A 12,986-nucleotide genomic window follows, 5' to 3' on the forward strand; every position below is an offset into this window, starting at 1 on the left:
ATCAGAAAAACAAAACTGCTGTGAACTTTCTGAGCTGGTACATTATTGAGCCCAGAGATAGGCAAGAAATATGTGGGAAGAGGTATTTAGGGGGCTAGAGAGATGGCTCAGTGGTTGAAGAGTGTTTACTACTCTTGCAGAAGATATGAGTTCAATTCCCAGCACAAATTGTCTGAAATTCTACTTCCAGAGGATCTATTACCCTTTTTTGGCTCTGCAGACACTGTACTTAAAGGTACAAACCCACATTTAAACATATGTATAATTAAAAACATTTAAGAAAAATCTGAAGTTTTGAGATCATAGACACAAACATGGCACAGATCAATGAGGGACAGGCAGGGTTGGATGTCTTAGGAGAGTCCTTGAGATAGGAGTTGAGCACTGAGCATGGAATGCCAGTTTCTAGTAAATCTCAGGATCAGGGTTCATTCACTGTCTCTTGTGACAGGATCGTGGGAATAGAAGTAAGGGGCAATATGATATAGTCATAAGGCCTAGCATATGAACTATATTTATTAATTTTTTTGACTTTCTGAAATTGAGAGAAGAATGGTCTCAATTTTGTAACCCAGGATGAACTTGAACATTCAACTCTCTTGCCTCAGCCTTCCAAATTCTGGGATTACGGTTATTATAGGTATACAACATCATGCTTGCTCCACCCCCACACCTAACACAAAACAAGGGTTGTATGTGCTCAGGGTGTTTTGGGTATGGATGTTTTGTCCACATGTGTGTCTGTGCATCACATGTGTGCCTACTGCCCTGGGACTGGAGTTCTAGATAGCTGTGAGACATCAGTGGGTGCTAGGAATTGAACCCAGGTCCTCTGGAAGAGTAGTCAGTGCTCTTAACGGTTGGGCTATCTTTCCAGCCAATCCTAGGCACTTTTTGAACTCAATATGTAGCAGAGGATGACCTTGAACATCTGAGCCCTCTATTTCTACCTCCTAAGTGCTAGGCTTTATTATTACTATTTAAGACAGGGTTTCACTGTGTATTTCTGGTTGTTCTGGAAATCATGATGTAGATCAGGCTGACCCTCAAACTTACAGAGATACACCTGCATCAGCATTCCAGAGAGCTGGGATTAAAAATGTTTGGTATTTTTAAGACAGGGTGTCATTGACTAGAGAGATGGTCCTCTTCCAAAGGACCTGGCTTCAATTCCCAGCACCCACATAGCCACTCACACTTGTCTATAACTATAGATCCTGGAGATCTGACTGATATTCAGGCAAAACACCAATGAACATAAAATAAAATAAATAAATTATTTAAAAAAAAAAAGTCTCATGTATTCCTAGGCTGGCCTTAAACTTACTATGTAACTACAGGTGACTTTGAACTCTTGATTTTCCTGCCACCACCTCCTAATTACTAGTATTACAGGCAGGTATTACTATTATATATTTTGTTTTAATTATTGTATATGTCTGTGTACCATATGCATGCCAGAAGAAGATATGGAACTAGAACTGGAGTTACATGGCAGTGAGCTGCAGTTTGGGTACAGTGACCTTTGGAAGAGTAGCCAGATGCTAACCATTGAGCCATCTCTCTAGCCCTATGTTTTAATTTTTATTTTATCTATACATTTGTGTATTGTGGGGGAGGGTCATGCATACAGAGTGTGCTTGTGGAAATTGGAAAACAAATTATGGAAGTCAGTTCTGTCTGTTCACCATGTGGGTCTAGGTCATGAAGCTTGGTAGCAAGTGCCTTTACTTGCTCAGCGATTTTGCCAGCTTTGGAGTCTTCTGTATGTATGTGTGAGTGTGCTCCTAAACATTTATGATTGTGATTTTTAGAGACAGGATCTCATTATGTAGCCATGGTTGTGCTGTAACTCAAAGAGATACACTTGTCTCTTTTTTGTTTTGTTTTGTTTTTCGAGACAGGGTTTCTCAGTATAGTCCTGGCTGTCCTGGAAATCACTTTGTAAACCAGATTGGCCTCGGACTCAGATCCGCCTGCCTCTGCCTCTCAAGTGCTGGGATTAAAGGCCTGCATTACTTAGCATCAACTTGTTTTTGTTTGTTTGTTTGTTTGTTTGTTTTTTGGGTTGTTTGATACAGGGTTTCTCTGTGACTTTGGAGCCTGTCCTAGAACTAGCTCTTGTAGACCAGGCTGGTCTCAAACTCACAGAAATCCGCCTGCCTCTGCCTCCCGAGTGCTGGGATTAAAGGCATGCACCACTACCACTGCCCGCTTGGCATCAACTTGCTTTTAAATATTACATTTCAATAAATAAGTTTGGGTAGAGGGAGAATTCATCTCTGCCATGGATAAGGAAGTCCTTATATTCTGGGACAGGTAGGAGCAGCCACTCGCTATGCTTGATAGTTTTCGTATGCTACAGTATGCATTTCAGTGCCTGTGTTTGTTTCTGGACTTGTAGTGGAAGACTTTTTATGAGGCTCCTAGGATGGCTTTTACTCTTAAAAGTTGCTACATGCCTTTCACAGTGGTAACTGCTACTGCCTCTGAAGTGACTTCAGTGAATCAAGTTCCAGTGACTGCAGGCAGCATATGGATAGCATTTGTCGAGTGTATCTCTTCTTTTTCTCAGGTGTGGGAGATGGGAGGGTGGTAGTGGTATTGAAACAGAGTCTCTCTATGTAGTCCTGGCTGTCCTGGAGCTCTCTGTGTAGACCAGGATGGCCTTGAACTCACAGAGATCCTCCTGCCTTTGCCTTCCAAGTGCTGGGATGCATGTGGAGGTTCTTAGTCCTACTGCAACTTGATATTCCATGTTTTATTGATACTCGTGCCAGATTGCCCTTTCCTGGATCAAGACAGGAGTGGGGATACAGAGAGAGGAACTGGGAGAAGAGAATTTGGGGTTGGGAAGGGGAGTGGGGCTGCAGCCAGATGTAAAATAAATAGATTAAAGGTATGTGCCACCACTGCCCAGCTTGGGCTACTCTTGATGTGCCTGATTCTCCCTGTGTTCTGTTCAGAAGAAAGGAGACGAAAAGAGCGGGAAGACCAGATGTATCGTGAGAGGCTGCGCACCTTGTTCATCATTGCTGTTGTAATGAGCCTGCTGAATTCCCTCAGTACCAGTGGGGGCAGTATTTCTTGGACCGACTTTGTCAATGAGATGCTGGCTAAAGGCGAGGTGCAGCGTGTGCAGGTGGTACCCGAAAGTGATGTGGTAGAAGTCTATCTGCATCCTGGAGCCGTGGTGTTTGGCCGACCTGTGAGTCATGGTGAAGGTATTGGGGCGACTGGGAAAGTTGGGAGTATCCCTTTTTCAGTTAGCCTTTTGATCCTGGGCTTGTATGGTTGCCTTTAACAAGATGTGTACAGAGGAGGGCTTGCTACAGGGGTTGAGCAGTGCTTCTTCAGGCGGAGCTTAAGGAAAATAGTAAGAGAAGCTCTTGACAGGAAAGACAGCTCTGATGGGATGTCAGAGTGGAAGAGGTGAAAATAAGTGGCAATTGATTCTAAACAGTATATCCCTGGTATGAAAGGATAAGGAGAAATTGTGCTGAGCCAATCTGGGTCTGTTCAGGGCTGGTTGTGAAGTCATGGGGAGGGGCTTTGTCTCAGGTCAGGAAGGTCTGGGAGAGCTAAGGTGACAAGGAGTTACTGCTGTAAACAGTTTGTAACATAGCCCTTAAGTGAAAGGTTGGCAGGGATGGATGCAGAAATAGATGATGGGCTATTAGTCTGAGCCCTGCTGACACCACAGATGAGTCTGCCCTTTGAGGGATATAAAATAAATGCAAGTTAGTGAAGGACTGGAACTCAGAGAGGACAGTGAGGGATTGTGCTCACACCAAGATCCCAGCTTGGGAGTCTTGGAAGAATACACATGGTGGGTCAGGGGATGGGGGTTCAGATAAGGTAGGAAGCTCACCTTATGTCAGAGACCAGGGACATCCCCCACCCCTAAGGTGAGAGTACTCAGGGCCTAACAGTTAAAGCTGAGGTTGGCCTCAGAGGACAACCAATATGAGGTTAAGTGCCATCCTACTTTGCTTCAGTTTTTAGAGTGTCTCTCTTATTTCTCCACCAGTGTCATATACCATTACTGAGTCCTAAAAGCATTCCAGCAAAGATATTGTCAAGAACACAACTCCATATTTCCAGATTGTTTCTATGTGAGCCTTAAAACTACTTGAGTATAGGATTAATTAGGACAATGATTTTTTTTTTTTTTCAAGTCAGGGTTTCTCTGTGTAGCTTTGTAGACTAGGCTGGCCTCAAACTCACAGAGAATCCACCTGCCAATGCCTCCCAAGTGCTAGTTTTTTTGTTTTTTGGGTTTTTTTTTTTTTTTTTTTTTTTTGGTTTTTTGAGACAGGGTTTCTCTGTGTAGCTTTGGAGCCTATCCTGGCACTCACTCTGGAGACCAGGCTGGCCTCGAACTCACAGAGATTCGCCAGCCTCTGCCTCCCAAGTGCTGGGATGAAAGGTGTGTGCCACCACCACCACCTGGTCTGATTTTTTTTTTTTTTTTAGTATTAATTTATTTTTTTTCACATCCTTTTCTTTTTTTTTTTCTTTTTTTTTTTAAAGGCAGAGCTTATTATGTAGCCCTGGCCAGTCTGGGCCTTACTATGTAGACTAGGCTCACCTCAAATTCCTAGAGATTCCCCTGTCTCTGTCTCCCAAATTCTGGTATTAAAGGTGTATGCTACCACATTGGGCCAGCAGATTCTGAATTCTTTCTTTCATCTCCTTCTCATGTTTTATTTCAAGTTAGGTAGCAGCAGAGTATAACGGTGAGAGGCCACCTGACTGCTCTCCCCTGCTTCACCAGGCTGTAGGCACAGTCTCTACTTGCAGGCTCTACTGACTGGAATGACCCTATTCTTCCAGTGTGTAGTATGCTTTCTTTCATCAGACCTGTTCTGCACCCCAAGAGGACACCTTGAGTTTCCTCTTACCTGGATGTGGGTGGCATGAGTGTCATCTGGTCCAACAAGTTCTATTAAATCAGCTCTGTGCTGATAATTTGTAAGAACTAGGACCATGAAATCAACACCCACTATCAAACAACAAAAGCTAAATCCATCTAACCACAAAAATGAAGGGATGACACAAGAAGCACCTAGCCCAAAACACCTACCTGCCTCAGCAAAGGTGCACAGAGCGCTCTCTGATTGAGGCTGGTACAGAAAGTCCCAGGCACTGCAGGGTTTGAGTTGGCTTCTGAGTTTGGTATAGTAAAGAGGGTCATTTCAACCCTTTTCCCCTTATGTAGGTTGGTGAAGCTATTTGGGTGTTAGAATGTCTTGATGTATTTGGAAAGCCCAGATCAGACATCTAGGATCAGTTAAGGTAATCCTGAAAGTATAACTTATGGGGTGCTTTAGCTAATGTGCAGAGAGAGGAAATGTAAATTGTGGTTAAAATATTTAATTTTAACCTCCTTACTGTCACCTCTACCAATATACATTGAGCCATGACACATTGTTGAAGACTTCTCTGAAACTGTAGGGCTGGGCCATCCATCTTCCATCATTGGCTCAAGTTAAATTCAGGAATATATTAAAATTTGAGCTCCCAATAACCTAATCTGGTAATATGTGGTGATGTGGGATATGACAGAAGTGACATGAAAAGGTGGTTCATTCAGGGGAAGTTTGAATTTAACCTGAATTATATAACAAGATTGCTATCACAAAACAAAAGCAAAAATAATAAAACCGGAAACTGGTGACCCAGACTGGCCCAGACTGGCCATGGGGATAATTGTGACTTCCTGCAGGTGCCTGTCCCTATGGTGAGTCCCACATGCCAGGGTAATATTTTACTTAGTGCAAAGAATTTCCATCAGAAAGGGTATCCCCTGAGACCATCTCTCTGGATTGGACTTGAAAAAACTAGAACTTTTTAGGCATGGAAGTGTTTTCTTTGCCAGCTTTGTGTGTTGACCTTTCACTCTCTCTTTGCCTACTCTACATTTTGCCCCCAGCGGCTGGCCTTGATGTACCGGATGCAGGTTGCAAATATAGACAAATTTGAAGAAAAGCTTCGAGCAGCTGAAGATGAGCTGAACATCGAGAGCAAGGACAGGATTCCCGTTTCCTACAAGCGGACAGGATTCTTTGGAAAGTATGTTAGTTGTCCTATGGACTTGACCTAGTCTGGCACACAGAACAGAAAACAAATCTTTGTTTTGTTTTGTTTTGTTTTGTTTTTTCAAGACAGGGTTTCTCTGTGTAACTTGGGAGCCTATCCTGGCACTCGCTCTGTAGACCAGGCTGGCCTCGAACTCACAGAGATCTGCCTGCCTCTGCCTCCCTAGTGCTGGGATTAAAGGCGTGCACCACCAACGCCTAGCCAGACATCACATCTTGAGCTGACTTTGCTGGGTCCCAGTGGGAAGGTTCCATGAATGTGAAAGTACAGAAGCTGTAGATGTGGAAGTGCAAATCCCTAGAGCTGTCACTCTCTTTAAGCGTCTGTGCTCGTCTTTTAGTCTTTTAGTCTTCTTCTTTTTTTTTTTTTTTTTTTTTTTTTGGTTTGGCTTGGTTTTGCAAGATAGGATTTCTCTGTAGCTTTGAGAGCCTGTCCTGGAACTTGCTCTGTAGACCAGACTGGCCTCAGACTCACAGAGATTTGCCTGCCTCTCCCTCCCAGGTGCTGAGATCAAAGGCTTGCACCACCACTGCCAGGCCCCTGTGGTACTTCTTAATTAAACACACTAGGGTTGCTGTTTTCTATAAAGGAAAATGGAACAGATGGAATAGAAAGGGTCATAGTAAGTAGAAATTCTTTCAGAGACATCTTAGTACTGTTAATATATTGTAAGGGACCATGGAGCCCATAGGCATTGCTAGGCCAATAGTCATAGAAGCCAGTGTTTAAAGAGTAGTTTACTGTGAGTTTGTGACCTGAGATGCAGCAAGCCAGTATCTAGCTTTGAAAATGACTTGTAATCTGCACAGCCCAGATGCTGAAACCTCCTAACCTGAGACTTAACTGGTTTTATTGTGAAGTGACAGGGAGGTGTGGAGCAGGTGCTCATCTTTTTCCTTCTCATATAGAGTGCGTAATCACAGTTTAATTTTGTTGAGCCCTTTTTTTTTGTTTTGTTTACTAATCGAAATGACAAAATATAACATGTTAGCCATAGAAGAACCTGCTTTTGTTGAGCTTTGTCACTTAGCAGGGTAGGTAACCTTTGTTCATTTAGTCTAAATACTTGAAAAACCTGTGTGGAAGAGGAAATTTGGTAACATGGGACAGAGAACATGTCTGCACAACCATTTGCTTTCTGCCTTGGCCTCAGATTTAGAGGTCCCAGCTTCTAAGGTTTATTCATCAGTTGCCTTGACAATAACTTCCACCCCAATAACTGTCTTTCCTTTTTACTCAGTGCCCTCTATGCCCTGGGGATGACGGCAGTGGGCTTGGCCATCCTGTGGTATGTTTTCAGACTGACTGGGATGACAGGAAGGGAAGGCGGATTCAGTGCTTTTGTAAGTTGGACTGCTGGATGTTTGTGTGTAAGAATGTGAATACTCTATAGCCTATAGAAAAGTCCTCAGAGGAAAGGACTTTTTATAGTGGCCATGATCATCAGCCTGCTTGCCTGCTTGGCTGACTGAGGAATATGGGATAGCCAGTGTTGTCGAAAGCCCATTTCCTGACATGGGGGCCACTGAGCCCACTGTGTATAGGGAACTATGTTCTGAGTGTCCTTTTTTGCAAAGTCCCATATCAGCTGGGAGTGGTGCTCTTCTTTTTTTATTTTTTTTCCTCTCTTATTGGCTAATAAAGAAACATTAAAAATACTTTAAAGATGCCAGGCATTGGTGGCACACGCCTTTAGTCCCAGCACTCAGGAGGCAGAGGCAGGTGGATCTCTGTGAGTTCGAAGCTAGCCTGGTCTACAGAGTGGTCTACAGGCTCCAAAGCTACACAGAGAAACCCTGTCTCAAAACGCAAACACAAAAATTTAAAAAATAAATAAATAAAAAACTACCTTAAAGAATAGGCATAATATAGGAAAACTCCCCTTCTTCTCTAGGAGTATACCTTAGGAAGTATACTCTCCCTTCTATTGCTTCTCCGTCCCTCAGGCTTAGGCAGGAGATGTAGGCAGCTCCTTTTCTACCCCTGGTAGTGCCACTCTGTTTTCACTGAGAATGCAAGTGTTATTTCTGTCCCCTTAGCTAAAGGAGACTTTTTCTTCTGGTGTGCTGTTGGTGATTAACCCTAGTGCCTTGTTCATGCTAGTTCTCTACCACTGAGCTATACCCTGAGAAGTTTGTCTTTCTCTTCCTTTTTCTTTCTTTTTTTCTGAGTTGGGTTTTTACTATGCAGTCCTGATACTCTATGTAGACAGACTAGCATGGAATTTACAGAGGTCTATCTGCCTCTGTCCTGAAAGCTGGGATATAGGATATGAGTCACCATGTGCAAAAAGTGTTGTTTTTGTTTTTGTTTTTCAAGACAGTGTTTCTCTGTGTAGCCCTGGCTGTCCTGGAACTCGCTCTGTAGACCAGGTTGACCTTGAACTCAGAGATCTACCTGCCTCTGCCTCTGCCTCTGCCTCTGCCTCTGCCTCTGCCTCTGCCTCTGCCTCTGCCTCTGCCTCTGCCTCTGCCTCTGCCTCCTTAGTGCTGGGATTAAAGGTATACCAGGTCATCATCACCTGGCTCCAAGGAGAGTTTTTTTGTTTTTTTATTTTTTGTTTGTATTTTTTTAAACCTCTCTCTCTCTCTCTCTCTCTCTCTCTCTCTCTCTCTCTCTCTCTCTTTTGTTTTTGTTTTTTTAAGACAAGGTTTCTGTTATGGCTCTGGCTGTCCTGGTATTCACTCTGTAGATCAGGGTGGCATCTAACTCACGGAGATCTGCCTGTCTCTGCCTTCAAGTGCTTGAGCCATCACCACCCAGCTACATCTTTTTTTTTTTTTTTTTTTTTTTTTCAAGACAGGGCTTCTCTGTGGCTTTGGAGGCTGTCCTGGAACTAGCTCTTGTAGACCAGGCTGGTCTCCAACTCACAGAGATCCACCTGCCTCTGCCTCTGCTGGGATTACAGGCGTGCTCCACCATTGCCTGGCTCATACTTAACTTTTTCATTTTTATTTTATGTATATGAGTGTTTTGCCTGCATGTATTTGCACCATGTACATGCAGTGCCTACAGAGACCAGAAGAGAGTGTTGAATCTGCTGAATCTCAAGTTATAGAAGGTTGTCTCTCTGTGGGAGCTAGTAATTGAACCTCTGTAAGAACAAGTGCTCCTAACCAGTGAAACATTTCTCCAGTTCTGTTTTTTTTTTTTTTTTTTAAAGGTAAATTGTTAGATTACTTTCTTCTTAATATAAACAATCCAGTCCAAAGATTCCCCTTGAAGTGGTCTGTGACCTCCATTGTAATGGAGGGGATAGGCTGATAGGCTGTAAGAGGAAGTGGCTCCGCTGCAGATGGACGTACAGGTTTGTGTTAGCTCAGGCAGATTGCAGCTACTGCTTCCTGTTTTGCTAGGGATGCTCAGCTTCCTGCCCTGACTCTTTCTTACAGAATCAGCTTAAAATGGCACGTTTCACCATTGTGGATGGGAAGACAGGGAAAGGAGTCAGCTTCCAAGATGTGGCAGGAATGCATGAAGCCAAACTGGAAGTCCGAGAGTTTGTGGATTATCTGAAGGTGAGAATCATGTGTTAGGCCAATGAAAGATTTGAGTAGGTGATGACATGTCTTCTCTCCAAGAAAAAAGGCTCTCAAAACAAGCTTTGAGACTGGAGTTTGTTCCATGACTTAGATGTTACATGTTAAAGGTAACATTATCACCTCATGGGCACGATAAAATGGGAGGCAGAGGCTGTCAGAGCTCTATGAATTCAAGGCTAGTCTGATCTACAGAACAAGTGTCAGGACAGGCTCCAAAGCTACCCTAGAGAAACCCTATCTTTTTTTTTTTTTTTTAAAGTATTTTTATTAGTTCTTGAGAATTTCATAGTATCTTTAAGACTTCAAGTCTTCTAGTGTCTTAAATCTTTTTTTAGGCCAGGCGTTGGTGGCTCACGCCTTTAATCCCAGCACTCGGGAGGCAGAGGCAGGTGGATCTCTGTGAGTTCGAGACCAGCCTGGTCTACAAGAGCTAGTTCCAGGACAGCCTCCAAAGCCACAGAGAAACCCTGTCTCGAAAAACCAAAAAAACAAAATCTTTTTTTAATATTTCATTTATTACGTGTATATACAACATTCTGCTTCCATGTGAATCTGCACACCAGAAGAAGGCACCAGATCTCATAACAGATGGTTGTGAGACACCATGTGGTTGCTGGGAATTGAACTCAGGACCTCTGGAAGAGCAGCCAGTGCTTTTAACCTCTGAGCCATCTCTCCAGCCCTGAGAAACCCTATCTTGAAAAATCAAAAAAAGGATGTATCTGCACTTGGTAAACCAACAGTTGCCCATCAGAGGAGAAGAATGTAATAGTCCACTTCAAGCAGACCATCTGTCTTTTTGGAGTTGAGACTCTAGGAAGCTCTTTACTTTTTCTGGAACCACTGAAACTATATCTGATTCATGACTATAGTAAGTTACTCTTCTTATGAGTCACTTAAACATTCTCTGTGAAATGCTGAGTGCTTAGTGTCACATATCTATTCTTGCCTAGAGCCCAGAGCGTTTCCTTCAGCTTGGTGCCAAGGTTCCAAAGGGTGCCCTGTTACTGGGACCCCCTGGTTGTGGGAAGACACTGTTGGCCAAGGCAGTAGCCACGGAGGCTCAGGTGCCCTTTTTAGCAATGGCTGGCCCGGAGTTTGTCGAGGTAATTGGAGGTAGGTATGAACTGGAAGTATGGGCAAGTTTATTGGCCTAGTACCTGGGATGGCTTTCCACATAACCCTCCCTAACATGGATGGGGAGCTGAGTGGAACAGAGAAGAACAAACATAACCCAAGTTAAAATAAGCTTTGGTACAAGCTAGGCAGAGGTGGCTCATGCCTCTAATTGTAGCATTTGGGAGGGAGAGGCAGGTGGATCTCTTGAATTTGAGGTCAGCCTGGTCTACAGAGCAAGTTCCAGGATATCCAGAGCTACACAAAGAAAACCTTTCTCAAAAAAACAAAAGCTTTGGTCCACATCCACTTGGTAATTATGTGCTTTGTTTCTGTTCTGATTTGTGGCATGGGAAGTCCAGATGGCAAGATGACATTCATCTGCAGAGAGTGGCCTATTAGATATAGGCATCTTTGGTGGAAAATTTTGCCTGGCTGTGACCCAAAAACAGGATTTGATTTCCTTTATCTGCCTATCTTTTGACACCTGTGTCTCTTCAGGACTGGGAGCTGCCCGTGTGCGAAGCCTCTTCAAGGAAGCCCGAGCACGGGCTCCTTGCATAGTTTACATTGATGAGATTGACGCTGTGGGAAAGAAGCGCTCCACCTCCATGTCCGGCTTCTCCAACACCGAAGAAGAACAGACCCTTAACCAGCTGCTGGTTGAGATGGACGGTCAGTGCCCAGCCTGCCTCACCATGCACTGTATACCAGGAGGGGACTCTGACCCAGGACAGGACAGCCTCCAGAGCCACAGGGAAACCCTGTCTCAAAAACAAAACATAAAAAAGAGCCTCCACTTGGGGCTGGAGAGAGGGCTCAGAGGTTAAGAGTACTTGTTGCTATTACAGAGGACCTGGGTTTGGTTTCCACCATCAACGTGGTAGCTCTCAACCATCTATAATTCCAGTTCGTTGGCATCAAATGCCCTTCTAACCTGCAGGCATCAGGCACACATATGGTACATATACTTGCAGGCAAAACATTCATACAGGTAAAATTAGTAAATATAAAGGAAATACAACTTTTCTTTTTCTTTTTTTTGGCGGGGGGGGGGGGGGGGGGGTTCAAGACAGGGTTTCTCTGTGGCTTTGGAAGCTGTCCTGGAACTAGCTCTTGTAGACCAGGCTGGTCTCGAACTCACAGAGTTTCACCTGCCTCTGCCTCCTGAGTGCTGGGACTAAAGGCGTGCTCTACTACCTCCCAGCCAGCTTTGCTTTTTCATTTCTTTCATACTGAGAAGTAAATCGAGGGCTTCACCATGTTTGGTGATTACTGACCACTAGCTTCATCCCAGTGAAATCCAGTAGTCAAGCTTGGGCAAAGGGAAGCCAGGACTGTGAGTGGTGACAGCTAATAGTGAGGCCTCTGAGCAGTTGAGTCCCCTCGATTTCTGTTGTGTGTCTCTGTGCTCCTGGAGTGAGAGGATTGAGCTGGGTGTTGGGATTCTTATGATACAACACAGGGTGCCCATGTGTGACTGACTCTGTGAAGGAGACTTTTGAACTGACCACAGTGGCATTGCTTTTTTTTTTTTTTTTTTTTTTTTTTTTTGTTTTTCAAGACAGGGTTTCTCTGTATTGCTTTGGAAGTTGTCCTGGAACTCGCTCTGTAGACCAGGCTGGCCTCGAACTCACAGAGATCCACCTGCCTCTGCCTCCTGAGTGCTGGGATTAAAGGCGTGCATGGCACTGCTTTTCTTTGTAATGAAGAAACCCAGTGAGGGAGATGTGGACTTTATTTTCTTTTGAACCATTTCTAGAAGACTCATCCCTTAAAAGATTTTCTGAAAATTACATTAATATAGTTTGTTTGTGTGTGGAAAGGAGTACATGCCATGGCAGGTATATAACCAGAAGACCACTTTTAATGAGTTGGTTCTCTCATTGTATAGGTCTTTGGAATCAAACTTAAATCATCAGGCTTGGCCATGAGAGCATTTATTAGCTGTTCTGTCCTCTCCCTCCCCCCCCCTCTCTCTCTCTCTCTCTCTCTGTGTGTGTGTGTGTGTGTGTGTGTGTGTGTGTGTGTGTGTGTGTGTGGTATGTTTGGTTTTATTTGATGTGAGCATTTTTGTAGTTAAAACATAAAATTGACACACAGAAAAACCCTGTCTCAAACAAAAAAAAAACAAAAAACAAACACCATAAAATTGACAATTTTAACCTCATGTTTTTTGTTTTTGTTTTGAGACATGGTCTCACTATGTAATCCCAGCTGGCTTAG

General features: G+C 43.7%; 1 protein-coding gene across 2 annotated transcripts in view; it reads left to right on the forward strand.

Annotated features, from left to right (window-relative positions):
* Spg7 (SPG7 matrix AAA peptidase subunit, paraplegin) overlaps nucleotides 1-12,986 on the forward strand; it is a 43,869-nt gene that overhangs the window by 9,963 nt on the left and 20,920 nt on the right. Inside the window, exons 4-9 of one of the 2 annotated variants that reach the window (XM_027410636.2) lie at nucleotides 2,970-3,208; nucleotides 5,936-6,075; nucleotides 7,343-7,445; nucleotides 9,495-9,620; nucleotides 10,598-10,760; nucleotides 11,262-11,435. In XM_027410636.2, coding sequence (XP_027266437.1) covers nucleotides 2,970-3,208; nucleotides 5,936-6,075; nucleotides 7,343-7,445; nucleotides 9,495-9,620; nucleotides 10,598-10,760; nucleotides 11,262-11,435 — 945 coding nt within the window. Of the gene's footprint in view, nucleotides 1-2,966; nucleotides 3,209-5,935; nucleotides 6,076-7,342; nucleotides 7,446-9,494; nucleotides 9,621-10,597; nucleotides 10,761-11,261; nucleotides 11,436-12,986 lie in introns of both variants that reach the window. The other variant, XM_027410635.2, reaches the window with a different exon arrangement.

This window comes from Cricetulus griseus, chromosome 3 (assembly GCF_003668045.3).
Source record: "Cricetulus griseus strain 17A/GY chromosome 3, alternate assembly CriGri-PICRH-1.0, whole genome shotgun sequence".
Taxonomy (NCBI): Eukaryota; Metazoa; Chordata; class Mammalia; order Rodentia; family Cricetidae; genus Cricetulus; species Cricetulus griseus.